This window comes from Carlito syrichta, unplaced genomic scaffold, assembly GCF_000164805.1.
Source record: "Carlito syrichta isolate Samal-C Ts95f unplaced genomic scaffold, Tarsius_syrichta-2.0.1 Scaffold308158, whole genome shotgun sequence".
In the NCBI taxonomy this organism is placed as follows: Eukaryota; Metazoa; Chordata; class Mammalia; order Primates; family Tarsiidae; genus Carlito; species Carlito syrichta.
In genome coordinates, this window is record NW_007252254.1 from 584,034 (window position 1) to 605,224 (window position 21,191).

The 21,191-nt window shown below is 44.9% G+C and overlaps 1 protein-coding gene across 1 annotated transcript in view; it reads right to left on the reverse strand.

Annotated features, from left to right (window-relative positions):
* INPP5D (inositol polyphosphate-5-phosphatase D) overlaps nt 1-21,191 on the reverse strand; it is a 133,379-nt gene that overhangs the window by 99,088 nt on the left and 13,100 nt on the right. The window contains exon 2 of the mRNA XM_008065112.2: nt 18,473-18,536. Coding sequence (XP_008063303.1) covers nt 18,473-18,536 — 64 coding nt within the window. The remainder of the gene's footprint in view (nt 1-18,472; nt 18,537-21,191) is intronic.

The window sequence follows — 21,191 nt, forward strand, 5'->3', positions numbered from 1 at the left end:
TGTGTTCAGCTTCAGTAACTTTTTTTTGGAGATTCTTTCAACATGTTTGCCCATTCCATAATGGGTGATTTACAAGTACACCTGCCCTATCACGCTGAGTATTCAGCAGTTTTTGACCAAAAATGGCTTGACCCCCCATACCCAATCTCCCTATTCACCTGATCTCACTCCAAGTGACTTTGTTTGTTTCCCTGAATGAAAAACATCCTCTAGGGAAATGTTTTGCTGATGTGGAAAAGATGAAACAAAAAATGGCAGAAGTACGAAAAGGCATCAAAATTGATGAGTTCAAAAAAGTGTTTTGAGCAGTGGAAAAAGAGTCTCAATAGGTTTATTGCATCAGATGGAAAGTACTTTGAAGGTGACTGAAGTTTAAATATGTAAGAGTAAGTTTACACTTTTTTATAAGTAAATCTGGGTTTTTGGGGGTCACCCTTGTATGAACTATTTTCAAATTAACCTATTAATTCAATATAATTACACATTTCAACTGGAATTTTTAGAGAACTTAACAAGCTAATTATAAAATTCGCCTGGGGAATAAAATGCATGGAAACTAAGGAATAAAGAAAAGAACAATACATGGGAACTTAGTCTACTACATAGGAAAACACACAATTAAGCCACAGCAATGGAAAATTATGTAACTTGGGCAAGAGCAGATTAAGCAATCAGTGGAACAAAAAGAGGTGTCCAAAACCAGACTAGGACTAGGTGGGAAATTAGTCCTAGTGATATGATGGCATTGTAAATCAATGGTAAAAGGATGAACTATTTAATATGGTATTGGCTATCCATTTGGAGGGTGGAGTTATATTCCCTATTTTATACCAAATGTAACAATAAATAAAGATTTAAACAGTATTAGAAGAAAATAGTATATTCCATAGCCATAAAGAACAAAATCATGGCCTGTGCAGCAACACGGATGCAGCTGGAGACCATCATTCTAAGTGAACTATCACAGGAACAAAATATTGAATACTGCATGTTCTCACTTGTTAGTGGGCCCAAAACATTGGGTACAGAGGCACAAAGGAGGGAACAACAGATGCTGGGCACTGATAAAAGAGGGAGGGAGAAAGAAGGTATAACGGGCTCACAACCACCCACTGGGTACCATGCCCACCATTAAAGGGAGAGAGGGCTTGCCAGAAGCTCAAACCTCACTTTTATGCAATTTACTCATGTAGCAAATCTTCACATGTACCCCACAACTCTAATATAAATAAATAGATAGATAAATAAAAATAAATTTTAAAAAAATAGGAAAAAAAATTTTCCCTAGATAAGTAATATTGAGATGGGTGAATCAAAAAACTCAGAATCCATGAATAAAAATATTTGACTACGCAGTGGCTTTAAACTTTCCTATGACTAAATGGACCCTAAAAAATGCTTTTAAAATGGCAGGCTGGGAGATAATATTCACAATACAACTTATCAAAAAAATTAATATAAAAGACATAAGAAGAACTTTTTTTAAGTGAGAAAGACTTTTAAAAAAGAAAAAAATGGACAAAGAATGCAAATAGGCAATTGACAGGAAGAGAAAAACAGATGGTGAATGCATATGTGAAAATGGACTTAGTGTCATTTCTCATGAGGGAAATGCAAAATAAAATATTGAGATTGCATACTTCACCTATTGTTTGATGAAAATTGCAGACAGTGATAATGTGCAGAATTGAGAATATGCGGGGACATCAGGATGCCAAGAGACATTGAGTAGGAGGGTCACTTAGAGAGCCTTGGGCAAGGTGATTTGACTGTATCCACAATAAGATATGCATTCTGCAACCTAGCAATATTTCTCCTTAGAGAAAACTTGTATACGTGCACGGAGGCACATACAAGCCTTGTTTATTGCAGCGTTTGTCTTTTGTAGTGATAGCAACAACAACAAAGGAAACCATCTAAATGTCCATCTATTATTGTACGATAGTTAAAAAGCACAAAGATGCTTTGAGATAGATCTCAAAGACATGTTGCTAAGGGAAGAAAGCAAGCTGCAGAACAATATGTCTGATATTATCCCACTTATAAAAACCAAACAATACAAACCTGTATCTTGGGACAGGCTCATTCACATCTCTATGCAAACACACAGAGAACAGCAAATGCCAACCCACGGGAAGTGGCTACCCTTGTGCAAGAGAATGGGGTGTGGGGATGGCGAGGACAGGTCTTTGCTTTCTACTCTCCGTGCTTCTGTTTTGTCTGAATGCTTTAAAAAAGTTATATTTATATTTCACTTAAGTTAAAAAAGGAAGCAAAAAAAAAAAAAAGAAGAAGAAGAAGAAGAAGAAGGGGTGGGGGATGGTGGGAGAAAACAAGAGAAGAGACTATTTGTAAGCAGATGCCCAGGATCCCTTAGCCCAGAAACTGACCCAGAAAAGTTCCTGCCCAAGAATTCCCCACCAGGAGGCCACGCAGCAGATTAAAAACAACAGATTAAATAACAGCAACAACAGATTTTTTTAAAAATCACCCCTACAACTAGTGTTTGCCTCGGAGGGTTTAAATTTAGCACATATGTACTGTACTTCTCTGGGGGCCAGAGGTGGGGGAATAAAAGGTACGTTTTTGAAAACTAACTTTTAGCCGGGCTTGGTGGCTCAGCCTATAATCCCGCGCCTTTGGGAGGCTGAGGTGAGTGGATTGCCTGAGCCCATGGATTCGAGACCCATCTGGGCAACTTGGAGAGACCTCATCTCTACAATAAATCAAAAAATTAGCCGGGTATGGTAGTGCGCGCCTGTAGTTCCAGCTACTTGGAAGACTGAGATGGAAGAATCACCGGAGCCCAGCAGGTTGAGGCTGCGGTGGCCGGGAGCGGCCACTGCACTCCAGTCTGGGCGACAGAGTGAGACTCCAACTCAAAAAAAAAAAAAAAGAAAACTAACTTTAAAGTTATTATGACAAGAATATGGCGTTTTATTTGGGGGTGATGGGAATGATTGGGAACTAGATAGAGGCGGTGGTTGCACAACACTGTGAATGTCTTAAATGTCATGGCATTGTTCACTTCAAAAAGATTGATTTTAATATTAAGTGAATTACACCTCAATTAAAAAAACAGAACAACAACCAAAAATCCTCCAAGGCTCCCTGCTGTCCAAAGAGTAGAATCCAAACTTCCCAGTCCAATCTCTTTTTCAACTTGGCCTCAACCTTCCTTTTTCCCAGGTACTCTGCTGGGACTCCCCTTTGGGACTCCAAGGGATGGAGATATTACCTCTAGATTTCTGAGATGATCCCCTTGCCTGCAATAATACTTTTAAAAATAGAGTTAAGAAGTGAAATGTAAAAATAATTACTTTGAAAGTTATATCTCAGCTTGGTTAAAAGAAATAAAGCAGTACCGAATGGTATACATTGAAAAATAGAACCCCCTTTCCCGCCGTCAACAGCTCCTCGGATATTGCTCTCTTCTGTATGTGCAATCTTATGTAGATAATCCATCCCTTAACAAACAAAAGCCGAATCTCTTATACTATATCAGCCTGCAAATTAAAAAATAATTTAAGAAAATCTTTCCAATTCACTGCACATGGCTCTGCTTTAATTTTTTTTTTTTTTTTTTTGAGTTGGAAGTCTTGCTCTGTCACCCAGGCTGGAGTGCAGTGGCTCCATCATGACTCACCGCAGCCTCAACCTCCTGGGCTCAGGCAATCCTTCCACCTCAGCCTCCCAAGTAGCTGGGATTACAGTCACACGTCACCATGCCTGGCTAATTTTTATTTTTTGTAGCAATGAGGTCTCGCTGTGCTGTCTAGGCTGGTCTCCAACTCCTGGGCTCAAGCAATTCTTTTGCCTTGGCCTCCCAAGGTGCTGGGATTATAGGCGTGAGCCACCACACCTGGTCTACCACCATACCCTGCCTTGCTTTAATTTTTTTAAGCAGCTGCAGGTCTTCCAATGGCTGGACCACAGTACCTTTAACCAGTTCCCTATTCGTTGCATTTAGATTGTTCGCTTACCTAGGCAACATTAGTTTGTTTGCTAGCGTTTCTTCTTTGTTCCTTATTTGAAATAATGCTACAGTGAATGTCCTTGTACGTTTATCTTTGCCCACGTGACCCACTGGGCAAATCTGGGAATGGGGCATTCCTTCCTCACTGGGCCTAGACATTAGGCATGTTGATAGCTATTGGCAACTTGCCCTCCAGAGCCTTTGCCCGGATTTGCACCTCTCCCATGGTGTGTGAGACTGACTGCCATCTCCCCCACCCACTCATGCTCTTCAAACATTAATGTGCACAGGATCACTTGTGGATCTTGTTTAAATGCTGATTCTGAGTCCACAGTTCTGGGGCCCCGTTTCCTGTATTTCTAACACCTCCCAGGTTATGCTGAGGCTGTTGGTCAGTGGGCCAGGCTCAGAGTGGCAAGGTTCTAGAGCAATGACGTCCAATAGAAATATTGTGGGAGTCTTACATATAATTTTAAATTTTCAAGTAACCAGATTTTAAAAGTTTTTAAAATCAGGTGAAATACAATTTGATTAATGTATATTATTTAACACAATATCTCCAAAATATTAAGATTTCAATATGCAATAAAAATTATTATGAGATATTTTATGTTCTCTTTATTTTTGTACAAGTCTTGGAGTCCAGTGTGTACTTTACACTTTGCACGTCTCAATTTTTTTTTTTTTTTTTGAGTCAGGGTCTCACTCTGTCACCCAAGTTGGAGCACGATCGTGGCTCACCACAGCTTGACCTCCTGTGCTCAGGCGGTTCTTCTGCCTCAACCTTCTAAGTAGCTGGGACTACAGGCGCTCACCACCATGCCTGGCTAATTATTTCTTTCTTTTTTTTTTTTTTTGAAGAGGTCTCTCAATATGTTGCCCAGACTGGTCTGGTCTCAGTCTCCCAAAGTGCTGCGATTACAGGTGTGAGCCACTGTGCCTGACCACATCTTGGTTTAGACCAGCCATGTTCTGAGTGCTCTGTGACCACATGTGGCCAGTGTCTGCTGCCTAGTAGCCCAGCTGTGGAAAATCTCTTGGGCTGTACCAGGGAGGGGACCAGGGCAACATCTGTTTCTCAAACCCCAGGGAGCTGTGCAGGGTTAATGGGTCAGGAGGCAGAAAAGGGGAGCACAGGGCATACTAATAAGACCATGGTCTTCTGCCAAGGGAGTATGGCATGAAGCCACTGCCAGATTGGCAGTAGGAAAGAGCCCATGCCAGGGCCCAGCTCTGGGCATCATAAGGACTCAAGCAATGGATGCTATTATTATGACTATTATTACTATCTGTTCCTAGGCAACATTCCCAGCAACTTCTTTTACAGGGAATCACAGCTCACTCAAAACTGTGCAATTTGCCTTGGCTGACCAGGCATGTCATTATTGCCAAATTTTTGCATCTCCTTTCACCCCAAAATATCAGAGGACTGTCAATCTTTAAAGAATTCCCAGTGAACCCTCAATGTGCTTAACATAAAGTCTCTAAGACTATTTTTAAGATACCAAATATATTACAGTTTCAAAAGTTCAATTTTAGAGAAATACATTTACGTTGATGGTTTCCTAAGAAGGAAGGCCTTTTTCAGTGTCAGGGGATTTTACTTCTGTTTCATGTTTTCGATTTGAATTCCTCACCCTCACCTACCACTTTCCTCAGAGAAAAAGCAGAGATAATTAATATTGATCTGCCACCCCAAAAAAGGAAAGAAAAGCTAGGCGAAAGAGAAATTTGGTGGCCCACCAGGCAGCGTAAAGGAGAACCAGGCTTCACAAAGCACTCAGATTGAAAGTCTGCTTCTCTCTACTTCTCTCAGGACATGTTATTCACTTTCTCTCTGTTTCTTCCTGTGCCATCATTTTCATCTCAGGATCAAGATCATTTCACCCATGGCTTTGCTCACCCAGTAGGTCTACTGAGCCCTTCTAGGTACGAAGCATGGGGTGGGGCTGAGGGGTGGAGAGAGCTAGGTGGGGGCCGGAGGGCTGGGGAGGGCCCCCTGGGTACCTGGGAGCCAGATACAGTGATGGGCCTGGGGCTGCTCCACCTGGCTTGGTCTGTCTCAAGGCAAAAGAGCGGTGGGAGGTCGAGATAGAAGGGGATGCTGTAGGAAGTCCCTGAGTCCTCCTCCACCTGCTGCATTCGACATTGGCCTTTAAGATGGTCGTTTTCCTCTGTCACGTGCAATTAAGGAAGCTCATCTCCTTCACTATTTCCATTTCCCCTTTCCTCTCACCCCAAGCAAAGTCCTGTATTTAAGATGCAGTTCCGTTGAAACTTCTCCCCCACAATAATTTAGCCACACACCCTCCGGCACCCCTTGGATACAGATGGCATTTATTACTGTACAGGTTTATCAATGCTACAAATCTGCACTCATCATTATGTTTCAAAGATATCATGGTTCCAATGGGCCTGGAAACCTAAGCAATCTCCATTATCCCCATTGATGGAAGTCTAGGGGGATATTTTAATCCTCAATTATGCATCCCTAATGACGCATCCTTAGTGACGCTTTTCTTTCCAGTTTGCTTCTTTTCTTTTTGTAAAACTCTTGAGGTACTCTGAGGGTGACAGAAGTGACAGCTGGCAGACAAGTGCAATGTCCCAACCTGGGGTAGCTCCTCAAAGAGCTCTGTAGCTGGGCCCCCACATTGCTCTCACTGTCCTACTTACCCCAGACCAAGTGTCCGCTATGCTTGCTGCACTCACCGTACCCAGCCTCACAGAGCAGATTATGAAATGTTGGCCTTGAATTCCTCCATGTCAGGAAGCTTTGTTAACCTTACAGTAGAACAAATCATAGAATCTTCGAACAGGAAGACTATATCAACCTCTACTGTACGTCCCTCCTTGGCTTATCCTACCTGGTTCATACTGTAAACGTACCCCTTCATTAAATCATTTAGCAAATATCTATTGAACACCTACTATGTGCCAGGTACTCTTTTGGGTGCTGCAGAGACAGTGGCAAGCAGGTCTTGGCCCTTGTGAGTCTTACATTCTCATGGTGGAGACAGATCATAAGCAAATAAGTCAAGAAATAATGAAGATGGTTGCTATGGTGGACAGAATGATGGTGTTCCCCTCCCACATCTTCCTAATCTCCAGACCTGTGACTATGTGATGCTACATGGCATGGGGGAATTAACTGTACTGACCTTGAGATGGGGAGATGATCCTGAATTATTCAGGGGGGTCCCAATCTATTCACAGGGATCTTCATAAGGGAAAGAGGGAGGCAGAGAGTCAAAACCTTAGAAATGGCATCATGAGAAGACCTTGACCAGCCATTGCTGGCTTTGAAGATGGAGGAATGGGCCACAAGCCAAGGAATGCAGACAGCCCTTAGAAATGGGAAAAGGCAAGAACTGGGATTTATTTTGGAACCTCTGGAAGAAACACAGGCCTGCCAACACCTTGATTTTAACCACAGGAGGGCCATTTTGGACTTTTGAATTTCAGAATTGCAAGAAAATAAATCTGTGTTGTTTTAAACCACCAAGTTTGTGGAAATTTGTTATAGAGGCGATATGAAGCTAATACCAATGCAGACAGTGACAAGGGCTATGAGGGAAAATAAAACAGGAGTACAAAAGAGAGTGGCTACTGGGGCAGGACATGCTTTTAGATGAGGAAACTGGGAAAGTGCCTCTGAGGAGTAAAGCTGGGGCAGTCAGCCATGTGGTGGTCTGGGGGACAGAGTCCCAGGCACAGGGCAGGCCAGGGGCAAAGATCCTAGGGGCAGGAAGGCATTTAGTGTCATAGGAGTCACTGTCTCCTCAAAGTCTTCCTGCAGGGAGAGAGCTGTTCTATTGTTGCTTCCCAGGCAGCCAGTGGTATCTTTCTTGTAGGCTTGAGTAACCTTTGATCTGCTTGTTTAAATGTCTGTTTCCTCTCTTTAAAGGCTAGGACTCTGTCCCGTTGTTCTGTCCTTGGCTCTTTGTGAGGTGCTGAGATCATTTCTCAGTGTCTTAGTAGTATATGTTTGCCAGAGACATTTGGATTGTGGAAAACACATTTTTCCATTTCAAGATTTCAGACACTTTTCCCTTGAGTCATGGAGCATCAATATGGCGGAGAGATGAGATGGACACTCTGATGGTCATAGGCCTCCCAGGCTTTCTTGACTTGCTCACGCAGAAATAGCTGAAATGAAGGGACTTTGGGAACTTACTACTCTCTCATGGTGAACATCTTCGTAAAAATGACTAACCGATCACCTATGGATTGATTCAATGTTTGGGGGAGAAATTAGGATTTTTCTTTCCTGGAGTTTCTCAAAATGAAGTACAATTATGCCAAGAACAGGGGTTAAAGTTAACCTCAAGAGGTTTTGTGAGCACTGAGTAGTAAATAAAAGTCTGGTTCTTAAGCCAGGTCCAACTGGGCCTTTCATTCAGTGGATGTTCATGTATCTTCTGTCTTTTTTTTTTTCTTTTTTTCCAAGTTGGAGTCTCACTCTGTCGCCCAGACTGGAGTGCAGTGGCCGCTCCCGGCCATCGCAGCCTCGACCCGCTGGGCTCCGGCGATCCTTCCGCCTCAGCCTTCCGAGTAGCTGGAACTACAGGCGTGCGCTACCACACCCGGCTGATTTTTTGATTTATTGTAGAGATGAGGTCTTGCCAAGTTGCCCACGCGGGTCTCAAACCCACGGGCTCAGGCAATCCACTCACCTCAGCCTCCCAAAGTGCTGGGATTACAGACTGAGCCACCGAGCCCGGCTATCTTCTGTCTTATGAAGGCTCCAGGGCAGACACTGAGGTAACCAAGCCCCTCTCCTTATTCTCAAGGCACCCACAGCCCACTGGGGGAGACAGACATGGGGCTGACTGCCATCCCACAAGGTGAGGCATGGTAGCAAAAGAGGGGAAACGTTTGGGGCACAGAAGAGGAGTAGGTGTCCCAGATAATTTTTTTTGGAGGACTTGGCTGAACCATTTATTTCCTCCCATTTGTGGGGAGCTCTTTTCCTTGTAGAAGTTTCCTGCAACATTTCCACTTCAAGATATATAAATCCGGGCCGGGTGTGGTGGCTCAAGCCTATAATCCCAGCACTTTGGGGGGCCGAGGTGAAGGGATTGCCTGAGTCCACAAGTTTGGTCAAAATGTTGGGACTAAATGCATGAGCCACCATGCCCAGCCCCAATTAATACTTAATGAATGACAAACAAAGGACTAAGTGGGCTGTAGGGAATCGCTAAGCTAAGTCATCCCAACCCTTAAGGAACCCTCTAGACATATGATTATAATGCTAACTGGACTCAGCTTAAAAGTATGGTCATCTTGGGTCTGTTCAAGAAAGACAACGGCTCAAACTCCATGAAAATCTCAGCTTGTTCCATAGCTGGGGAACCTTCAGTGGTTGGGGAAGCAAAGGCCAGTAGCCAAGCTTGGTGACAGCATCACGCTCAGTGTAAAGCTCACCTTCCAGCCCAGTGCCCAGGCTGCTGGGCACCTCGAGGGTTAAGAGCCAAGCCAAGGACACTGACCGTGCCCTGGCTCTGTGAGCCACAGTGTGGGGGATCAGATGACTTCCCTCTTCTGTCACTTATGAGTCTGTCTCATGAGCCAAGAAAACAGTGTTATCCCATCTGGCCCTTTGTTTCCTTGAATTTAAAATGGGCACAACAGAAGAGTAATAATAATAATAGAACACCCCCCTCCTAGGATTAAATTAAAGAACATATACCAAGGGCCTAGACCGGATAAGGGCTCCACCAATGGGAGCAAAGGTGAAAAGGGACGATGAGGTAGGCCCTAAGTGGGAGCTGTGGGGCCCTTCCTCTGACCCTGGCCATGTCCTCAAGTCTTTCTTTTACTGACACTTGGTAGGACCCCAGGCACCAACCCTTGCCCTCATCTCCTGCCTCTGTCTTCCCAGTCCTTCAAAACAGGGTTGTCGTAGGCATAGTGAGCAGGCCCAGGACAACTCTAGTTCCTGAGAGAGTCCCAAGGCAAACTGGGCCTAGAGGCTCCCAACTGGTACCTCCTTCCCCCACCTCCCCCTGCTCCTGGACCAAGATCCAGGGTCAGTCAGGATTTCTGGCCATTTGTCCTCCTCTCCAAGTCCCCCTTGGACAGTCTTTCTGCCAATTCCAGGACTCCTGAGTCTTTTGTGTCCCCAAATCTCAGCACTTTCTCCCTCCCCTGGGTCCAGTGTCCCCAGTCGCAGGCCTAGGCTTCTGCCAGGGTAACTCTGTTTTGGAGTCGGTTATCTGGCTGACCTCTCTGCTTGCTTCTCTCACCACTTACTTGTTATTTTAAAGCAGTCATTTATTGAGTCACATGCCATTGAGCTGTGTGCTTTACTTAAGCCATCTTTTTTAGTCCTCAAAACCTCTACAGGAGAGAAGTACTGCTGTTACCCCACTATTTATGATGAGGAAACAGAAGCTTGAGAGAATAAACCTCTTGCCCAAGGGAACTAGGACATGACACTGCACTGAAGAACCGAGAAAGAGCCTTCTCTGAGAAAGTGGCTGCAGGAACTTTCAAACGTCCTGGGACACATCCGGCAGCCTGACACGGCTGTCAGTGGGCAAGGGCTTTATGACCCAGGAGTGAAACATCCCCAGGAAGAGAAGGAGAAAGATGAACAGGCCATAGGACCAGGTTCAACGGGGAGACCGACCAGTGAGGCAGACTTGCAACAAGACGAACTCAAAGCGGAAATGAAAAGCCACACTGGAGGGAGCCATAGCAAAACTGAGTCTGGAAAAGAGAACCTTCCAGAATGCAGAGGAAACTGACCGAGACATGAACAGTAAGTGCGATAAGTTGTCAGATATGGTGGATACCATGGAGGACTAATTTAAGAATGATAACAGCAGCAAGGGAAAAGCAATCATAATTTAGGTGAAACCTGCAGTACTTTCTATCTTCTTAAGGGAGGCAGCAGAATTAATTCAATCAGTACATATTTATTGAGCACCCAATATGTGTTTGAAAGAGCTCTAGGATAGACAATAATAAATCAAGCAATACATCTATAAAATCTGATAGTCACAAGTGCCACAAAGAAAACAAAGGAGGGTAAGGGGTCGAAGATCCACGGGGAAGGGTGGAGTGGCTGCTTTCCTGGAGTGATCAAACACAGCCTCTCAGAAAGACTCTCTCTGTTCTATTTGGTGCACTTTAAGTGATCTCTTGTATGTACAAAGGTTAGACCAGAATCTGTTCTTGAAGGGAGAAGTTGAGAGGAGAAACCAAACCATTTTGCGAATAAGCAAGTAATCAAGATGCCTCCCCAGGGCACAGAGGCTGTTGGAATACTGATTGATTTTTGTGCTGCTTCTGGTTAGAGTTGGAGAAAGAGGAGGATGTCTGCCATGAAGACAAGTCACTGGGAATGTCTGGCGTGGGGCAGAAGCAGGTCTCAGCCATATGACACGGGCCACAGCTAAGGAGAGGGGAGAGTCTGGGGCTACATGTGTTAGACTACGGCGTTTTTTTCTTTTTAATTCCTGTAGATTAGCCCAAATCTTTGTTAGCATACTTTCAGCTGCAGGTAACTGAAAACCCTAGCTCAACTACTTTTAAAAAAAAGGGAATTAATTGACTCACAAAACAGGAAGTCTAGAGGCAAGGAGGATCTCAGACTGTTTAATTCCATTCAGCTAATTCAGTGGCATCATCACAGACACAGATTCATTTCATCTTTCTGCTCTATAATCTACAGGATAACCTCATGCTCCGGCTACCTCTCCTCGTGGTTACAAGATGGCAACAGCAGCCCCAGCCATCACATCCTATGATAGCTTTGAAAGGTAGAAAAGGGGCTATTTCATCCTTGTGTTTGTTTCTAAGACAAACTTTTACTAGAAGCCTACAAAACATTTCCCTGTATGTCTCATTGGCTACAATTGTATACTATTCCCCAGTCTAAACTCATCTTCAACTACATGGTGAAAGTTATATCGATTCTGTGCTTCTTTGGGTAACAAAGAGAGGAAACAGACCCACCATTTGGGGCAAGGTGGACCAGAAGGTTCTGAAACATGGAGAAGCAGGGACAAGATGGCTGGGGAATGGGGAGAAAATAAAAACAGTCATTTGGCGTTAGAGATGACAAATAGGCATAGATACTCTTTCCAGAATGCTCTGAAACACTTGGAAAATGATTAGATATCCTGCAGCCACACAGGAGGGAAGGGTTTCTTGGTCACAGGATCATGTGTATCCCAGAAGGCTAGAAAATGAAGGGAGACTTGACTTCTTTGGGGGATTCTGAGAAAGAAACCAGAAAAGCTGGAATAAAAACTTACTCAAAGACTAAACAGAAGAAAAGTCTTCTGAGTCAAAGAAAGATCGAGTTTGCAAAGCAAACAGGCTGAATGCAAGCCGGCACTCTCAATGGAAGGAAAATGACATCGCTGAAAAAGAATTCCCACCAACTTCAAAGTAGAAAAAGAAACCGGTTCCCTCTACTGGAACCAGCACAAGTTTGGCCTTGGATTTTGTAGTCAGGACTATTTGCAAGACTGAATTTCTGAAAGCAGTGGAGCAACACTTGTATAACAGGACTTTGAGGGAACACTTGTTCTAAGAATTTTATATCCATCGAATTCCCTTTTGAATATGCAGAAAGGCCAGGTGCCATGGCTCCCACTTGTAATCCCAGCACTTGGGGAGGCTGAAGTGGGAGGGCTGCTTGAGACCAGCCTGGGCAATATAGTGAGACATTATCTCTACAAACAACAACAACAACAAAATTAGCCAGGCATGGTGGTGCACTCTTGTCGTCCCAGCTACTCAGGAGGCTGAGGTGGAAGGATTGCCTGAGCCCAGGAGATTGAAGAGGTTGAGGCTATAGCAAGCTGTGATCGTGCCACTGCACTCCAGCCTAAGTGACAGAATGAGATGCTGACTCAAAAATAAAAAATAAAAATAAAAGAAAGAAAGAAAAAGAAAAAATAATATGTTGACAATGATATTTTGAGATATTCAGAGGCTTGGAAAATAGATCTGTCCATGTTCTGCAGTAATTCAAAAAAATCAATTCAAAAGGCAGGCTTCTAGAATGTGGCTGTCATGGCATAAAGGGACCCCTCAACCGGTGTAGGCTCCTTGGGGTCCACTCTCCTTGGCATGGCGGTGGAGTCTGGGCAGGGTAGCCCTGGCCGGGCTAATCTTCTGTTACCTGAGCCTTTTCTGCTCCTTGAGTTGTGCAACTTCAGGAAGTGTGCGTAGAGCCACATCCTTCGCCCGGAGGCTCAGACGGAATCTTTACTTCACTCAGTGACCACTCAGAACAATAACAGCTGCCACTCGCTTCCTGAGCTTAATAACAATGGCTCAGTCGTTTACCCTCCCAGACACTTGTGATGGAACAGCTTTTAGAAAGTTGTTTTGTTTTCCCTCTCCAAAAGCCATATGCTGCCCAGGGCAATGTGACAACCACGAGTGAGAACCAGTGACTTGAGTCACCAGTCTCTCATCTTTAGAACTCACTCAAATGCCTTGGGCCATAGGATTTTTCTTCCAAATTGGAAAATAATAACAAAAGAGTTTAGGCTCCTCCTAAACGTTGGGAGGTCAAGGTGGGAGGATTGCTTGAGCCCAGGAGTTGGAGACTAGCCTGGGCAATGCAGAAAGACCTTGTCTCTACATCTAAATTTGCATTAAAACCCTGGGTGCTCCCATCTTGATTCAAACAATTAATAATCTGGATATAATCTCAACCTTGAGAAAAGATAGGATGTTCACAGAGAATATTGATGGGAAGGCAGATCATGGGCGGGTTTTATTTTCTGCTTTATTTCTCGTGATGGGAAAGATGTCTGAAAGGTAGCAAGGGCCGAAGGGCTTTAAGATGGAACCACAGGGTCCCTTTTGCTTCAACTGTGGTCCTGGGTTTGAGGCAGTGATTTCTGCAATACGTTTGAAGGCCGCCATGAACCCCAAGCCTCTCCACGGTCACACTGGAGTTGGGCCATCAGGTTGGATTGCGCTCCCTCAAGTCCTTCCTTACTCTCCCAGGGAGGGGAGTCCCTTCAAAAGGCAGCAGCAGCCTCACAGCTCATTCTGGAATCAGTGGCTCAAGACAGGTGCTGCTTCCCTGATGGGAGAGTCACTTCCCTTTACAAGTCAGGAAAGGAGTCTGGGCTTTACAAGAATCCGCTCTCTTGGTGTGGAAAACTCAGACCTGAGGGACTGAGTCGTCCTGCCTTCCTCTGACTACACACAGTGCTCAGAGTGCTGCCCCCCACCCCCTCTCCCAGGACAAGTGACACAGGATCCAGTCCAGAAGGTTCTCGGGGTCTGAGGGTCACAGCAGCTGTGAACAACTGTTTAATAATTCCACAGGCCTCTCGGGGCCCTGCAGACATGAAAGACCACAGCTCAAAGAGCAGAACTGAAGGAGTGCAAGCTCCCTAAAATATGTTCCTCTTACCCCACCACCACTAGGCACTGCCTAGAATCTTCTAAAGTGCCCGGCTGCCTTCTTTCCATCTCCTTCTCTGCTGTCTCCTTGCATTGGGAGGCATGTATATGATTTTCAATCTCCCACAGAGTTTCTTGGCAGTCCTCGCCCAAGGCCACATGACTGGCCAAGTTGGACTTGAACGCAGCTCCCAGCCAGGAACTGTTGAGTCTGCTTTCTTTCTAGATACCTCACTGATTTACCATAAGGGCCGAATGCTATGTGTGATCAAATACTATCTGCAACTGTGTAAAGGACAAGAGGCCAATGCAGCTCTTGAGAGGCCACATTGCCCTGCCTCCTTGTCCTCCTGGGCAGATTCCTTGGCCTGTTCTTCCCAAGGGGATTCCAGCTGGTTTTGGAAACATGTTCTGGGCTGGAAGAACGAAGGTCTGACTGGGAGCTCCAACTCCTGCAGGTCTCAGCAACATTCATATTTAGAATGAGGATTTGTGTGAAGTTACGGCTTCCATCCTGTCCTCCCACCTCAGATTTTCTGTAAGTCTGTGAAAAATGGAATGAGAGAAAAGATACCCCGGGTGTTAAAGTCATTCCTCTCCCTGACCGACACAGGGCTATCCTAGATCAACTGAGATCCTCATGTGAGAAGACCAACTCCATGAGGTTGTTCTGCAAAGAACAGAGATGAGGTGACTCTTTGGTGTAGACAAAAAGACAAGTCCCAGGGAGAAGAGCTGAAGAAATTAAAATAAGAAACAATGAAAACCTTTTGGTGCTTCACTTGGCTAGACTCTTATTTTTGGGAACCCCATCATCGGATGGCACTCAACAGACTCAGGTGTCAGGCATGAGTTATTTAGAAACTGTGGCTAAGCTCAGAAAAGAGTGTGAGGTTTTGCGTCAACATGAAAAGAGGAACTTGGGTTAAAATAAGCAGAGATCAATAACTGCCGAACCTCCCCCAAAGATCTCTGACTTTGCTTCCTTGGGTGTGAGCTTTCATTTGTTCCTCAGTAGACATCTACTGTCATTTGCTTTAGGAGATATATTTTTACAGGAGGGAGTATCCTCAGATCACTGAGGCCCATTGCTACCTGTACCTTGGGTACTTGGAGTCAACTACTGAGGAGACCACAGGCTTGGTGCTGGGGCTGGGAGCAGATATGTCCTGCAGGGCTGCACTTCTTCTAGGAAAATTGCCTGCCCATTGCCCTGGTTGAGTGCAGGCTGAGTGAGGTAGCCACATCTTGCTCCCATGACCCTGCCCCCATCTCTGAATGGTGGTGGGCACTTGCTCCAAGACTGCCAGTTCATACCCAGATTATTAGCCCTGAGTGGCCTATGCAGAGAAAGCCGCAGGGACTGGGAGCTGAGAAGTGAACCTGCTGGCAGGGGAAGAATGGACCACAGAGAAGAGCTGAGTCATGGTAGAACCCGAGCAGGGCCCCACATTCTTCGGGACCCAAGCCCAGGGGCCATTGTGTGGCCTTCTCCCTCCTTGCTCTACACATCTTCACAAAGGCCACCTATCCCTTCCAGAGTTATCCAAAGTGAACCTCTGTTCCTTGCAACCCCCAAAGCCTGAGGAGATCCAGAGTTTGGAAGCTGCTGCAGGACTGCAGCACCACAGTAATTCCCAGGGTCTCAGGTTGCCATAGCAGCAAGGGCATGAATATGACAGGGGAACAGGTTCAAGATGCTATCTACACGTTTACAGGCCATGTTGCAAATGCTACTCAAGAAGCCACAAAGTCACGTCTTTTCCAGTCATACTTAAAGTTTTCTTCACTTTGAAGGAATAGAAGAAACCACAGGACGAGAAAAGATCAAAAACATTGACCAACTTTTAACTTAAGAGAGTTCAGACTCCTCTCAGTAAAGCACCTATCACGGACGTCAACCCTGCCAGGAAAACTTACACAGGCCCAGACTTGAAAAAAGTTGTAGAGCTCACTGAGGCCAACTGCCTGCCCCAAGCTGGCCTTCCCTCAGCCAGCCCTGTCCCTGGGAGGAGTCCACATGAGAGACAAGCATTCCAGTGACAAATAGCTGCCAAGTGCCTGAAAGCCTGGCTTTATACTAGGTTTGCTAACATCTGTTCCTGGTGACTACCATTGAAAACCAGGCCAAACATGTGGGCATTCCAATCCAGCTAAAAACCTCCCAACAAATATGCTTCAGATGCTAGAGTAGATGTACTTGCAGGAAGGATGAAGAAGGCAGAAGCAACACTCGGTTGACCTCTATTGGGTGGAGCAATTCTGCTTGAGCCCAAACTTGCATCTCTCATGGAAGCCCTGCAGCAAATAGACTCTTAGACGGTAGCTTCAGGACCACCTGGGCTGGATTAAGCATGTCCCTGACGGTCTCACAGTGTGAACAAGAGACTCTTTGGAGTGATTCCTTTAATTCTTATAAACAGTCTTCCTGCGAGCATTCTGCTCAACACAGTGTCTCCCTCTTGATGCATTTCTGGTGAGTTTTGCCCCAGGGACCTGTTGTCCTGCCCTTGAGTCCAGCTCTATGTCTACTACTGCCTCCTAGTTCTGCACAAAATGAAAAATCGTTCCCTTCAAGTTTTAGAAACCAACTATTGTGCCCTGCCTCTCCCCTTCCTCTTCCACTTTCTTTTAAACTAAACTCCACTGATCCTGTTGCCCCTCCTCCATGACCTGGTGTCTAAATCCTTGTCTATCTCAAATGCTCTGCTTGGGATGAGGATGCACTCCACTTGTTGCTGTGCCTCCTCCTCTGGTTCCTGAGGACTGAGCATCTCACACACACACACACACACACACACACACACACACTCCATCCCCCACTGGGGATGTTGAAATCTTGCCTCATTCATTCTTCCCAACCCCATGTTCTCTTAATACAGCCAGATAAAAGTAGCTTTTTGGGCTTCTGCATCAACTGGTTGTCCTGTATTGTGTACAAATGAAGCCTTTTGGACTTGTCACACAAACTGTGCTTAGGGTGGTCTTCCCAGGCTTGAACTGGTGCAGCTGATTTTTTTCTTTTTAAGATTTCACTACTTGTTTTACATATTTATATGGTGAAATTAGGTACCAGGAGCATCATCAGCCTTGGACAGAACAGAGTCTTATAAATTGAAAGGCACTGATTCATGCTAATCTTCTAGCCCCCCCAGAAAACGTGGTCTCTTCTCCTGCAAACTTGCCTCCCTTATCTCCTTCCCGGGTCACTTCCTCTTGTTCATTTGAGAGCACTGAAAACAACAATCAACCAAACCATGGCCACTTACTTTTCCTTCACCTCTGGGCAGTCTTCTTCACTTTTGTTTCCTCTTCATACCCATAGACACAAATATGAGGGGGACTCAAAAAACCCGGAATTATCTTTTGAAGGGGCTTTCCCCACTAGGCAAGTGATCTAGGAACCCATTGGCATCAGTGTACCAGCTAGCATTGTTGTGAGAGGCTGTGTTCACCTTCGGTGAATATTTTTGGGGGGATTCTTTCAATGTGTTTGCCCATTTCATGATGAATGATTTACATGAACAACCTGCCCACACTGTGCTGAGTGTTCAGCAGTTTCTGACCAAACACGGAAAGACCCACGTGCCCCACCCTCCCTACTCACCCAATCTCACCCCAAGTGACTTTTTGTTTGTTTCCCCAGATAAAAAAAAGTCCTCAAAGGGAAATGTTTTGCCGATGTGGAAGAGGTGAAACAAAGGATGGCAGAAGCACTAAAAGGCATCGAAATTGACGAGTTTAAAAACTGTTTTGAGCAGTGGAAAAAACGTTTTGATAGTTGGATTTTATCATTGGAGAGTACTTTGAAGGTAACTGAAGTTTAGATATATAAGAATAAACACACAATTTTTTAAATAAATAAATTCCAGAGTTTTGGGGGTCCTCCTTCATAATCTCTGGCATGCCTGCTACATTATGTCACGGAGCAGGGTCACTTTGGAGGGTCACAGTTCTCCCATTAACCCACCCCATGGACTTCTGGGAGAAAGCCAGGCTCAGCCAGGCCTTTATGTCTAGAATACCCAGGACACATGCTTCTTTTTTGCTCTTTCTTTGCCAGAATAGGCTGAAGACAAGTTCAGATTTCTAGGTTTATAAAGGGCTTACCTGAACAGTGAATTTGTCATCTTCATTTGGCAGAATTCTGTAAGTGTAGACGCAATTCCGATACCTGAAATAGATCAAAGGCTTAGAATCTACGCAGGAAAATCTGACTTCCTGACATGGTTTGAGGAATCTGGGCACAAAGTCTCTAGATTTTGGAATTGTCCTTTCTTGGAGATGGAAATGAACCCTGACACCCAGCAATCCTGGACTGAGGCACTGCTTGTTTACTCACCCCCTCTGCACTCAAAGAGCATTAGGAAAAGGAAGGCTGGGTCTTTGGGAGGTCAGTTATGGGGTCTAATTTGAAGGGGTCCACTGTCTGGAAGGCTCCCTCAACCTCTTGGCTGGCTACCAGGTTGGCCAGGAGAATAGAGCAAAAGGGGATGTTTGAAGAAGAAACAAGTCTCTAGTGGGAGGAGCAAGGTGGGGTATGGCGAATGGGTGTCAGGTACAGCTGCAGAGGGGGCACCAGCCAAGGGGAGGCTCTCTCAGTGCCTCTCTCCTGCTGAGCCCCCTGGCACCCCCATATGACTTCCTCTCCTTGGACACTGTGCTCTGTGGGGCTATTCCCCCGGAGTTGGCCACCAGCCCTCTGGGGTGATGAGACTTGGATTTGTCCCAGTAGCTGATAAGCAAGTCTTGGAGTTGTTTCTAACAAGGAAGTACTAGAAATCCCAGATTTTCTTCTCTTTCTAGACGTTCTACCTTCTTTTGGCTCAGGGATCCTCAATTTGAGAAGGAGTAGGTACTTTGGATTTTTTTTAAAACCTCTGAGAGGAAAAGGGAGTTGTCAGGTCTGAGCACCTTGGGAGAGGAGCAGACCAGTGGGTGGTCCCCAACCCACCAAGAGGCTGGCAGAGTGGACAGCCATAAAGATCCATCACCTCCGCTGCTGAGTCCAGCATACTGTCAGGTGTTTGAAAAGAGCTATTTGGATCTTATGCTTTTACTTAAAAGCTACTAGTCTGTTCTCCCACCCACCATCCTCTGACCCTATTTCCTCCAATTGGGGTTCTCATAAGCTTTGAAAGTTTGCCCACTCCTCCATGTCCCCTAGACAGGGGCCAGGCTCTGCGATCAAGCCAGGGTTTCCCTGTAGCAATTCTACTTAACCCCTCCCACGTGCCGGCACTCCATCGAGTATTTACATGTTATTGTTTAACTAGATTTTTAGAATTATATACTGCTTGAGAAAAATGAAAACCAGACAGAAAGATCTAAAATAAAAAATAAACATCTCCTTCCCTCTTCAGTGAGACCCCATTCTTAGCTAGCTTTCCTACTCCTGTTTATAAATTGTTCCAGAAATTTTAAACATACCCACACACTTATATATGCATATATTTTAAAATGCAAATAATATCATTTCATATACCTTGTTCTGAAATGAGTTTTATTCACACACAAAAATCTTAGAGATCTTCCCAAGTCAAGTGAGAAATGGTTTATTACCATTTTTGCCATGTTCCACCATGTGTTGACATTTATTAGTGAGTGCAGATAAATCACTAGAAGGCGACAGCTGGGCGAAACGACCTGGGCATTTTATGTTTTGATAGACTACCAACTGCCTCCCAATGAGGTTGTGACATTTTCTTCTTCTACTAACCGGATACGAAAGTGTCTGTTTCCCCACGCCCTGCCAACTGGCTGTTATCAGACTTTTTAATCTTTGCAAATCTGAGAGGTGAAAATGATAACTTGCTTTAATTTGCCTTCCTTTATGAGAACGGTTCTTCAACATATTCTTAGTTTTCGTTATTTGTATTTATTTTTCTGTGAATTTCTTTTCACGTCTTTGGCTCACCTTTTTGGGTATCATGTTTTGCTTATTTGTGTATAAGACTCTGATATATACTACAATATATTTTGAACTTACTTGTGACCTTTTTTTTTTTTTTTTTTTTGGGAGTTGGAGTCTCACTCTGTTGCCCAGGTCACAGCTCATCGCAGCCTCGACCTCCTGGGCTCAGGTGATTCTTCCACCTTGGCCTCCCGAGTAGCTGGGTCTACGGAGGCACTGAGCCTGGCCTTTTTCTTTCTTTCTTTCTTTTTCTGTGGCTGCATAGAAGTTCTACAGTTTTATGTGGCCAATTTTGCAGTATTTTACTTTATGGCTTTTGCATCAGTGGGTGCTTACACAAAATTTTGGATGATGCTTTGGGTGATTTTGTTTCTACACATCTCTTCATTTTACATAGGAAAGGTTATTTTTCTGTCTTCCTTCCATCGTTTTAACTCCCATCCTTCCACACCCTGTCCTATCTCCAGAGCCTGAATTGATGTCATAAGAGACAGCAAGGATGAATCTCCAGTCCAGTGCCACGGCACCTCCCAGAGATGTCCCTGGGACGCAGAGAGCACCCCACAACGACCCTCCTCAACCCCAACCCCATCACTCTCTACCTCAACACCATTTGCAGAACCTGCCAGACAAAGCTCAACCCTGTTAGGCTCTTATCTTTCAGTGCTCTGTACTCTTGACACTTCCTTCTAAAAGTATGCAAATGAGGAGAGGGAGAGAACAGTCTCTTACTTGGCTGAGGGCAGCTAATTTATGGAAGAGCTCCAGCTGGCCCCAAACATCAGCTTGTAGACAGAGAGAAAGAACACAGTGTGGCAAAGAGAGAGACAGAGGCAGCCTCGCAGAACAGGAAAACCCCTTTAGTTTAATCGAGGGTGGCAGACAAGCCTTTATGGCTTCTTCAAGGATGTTTTA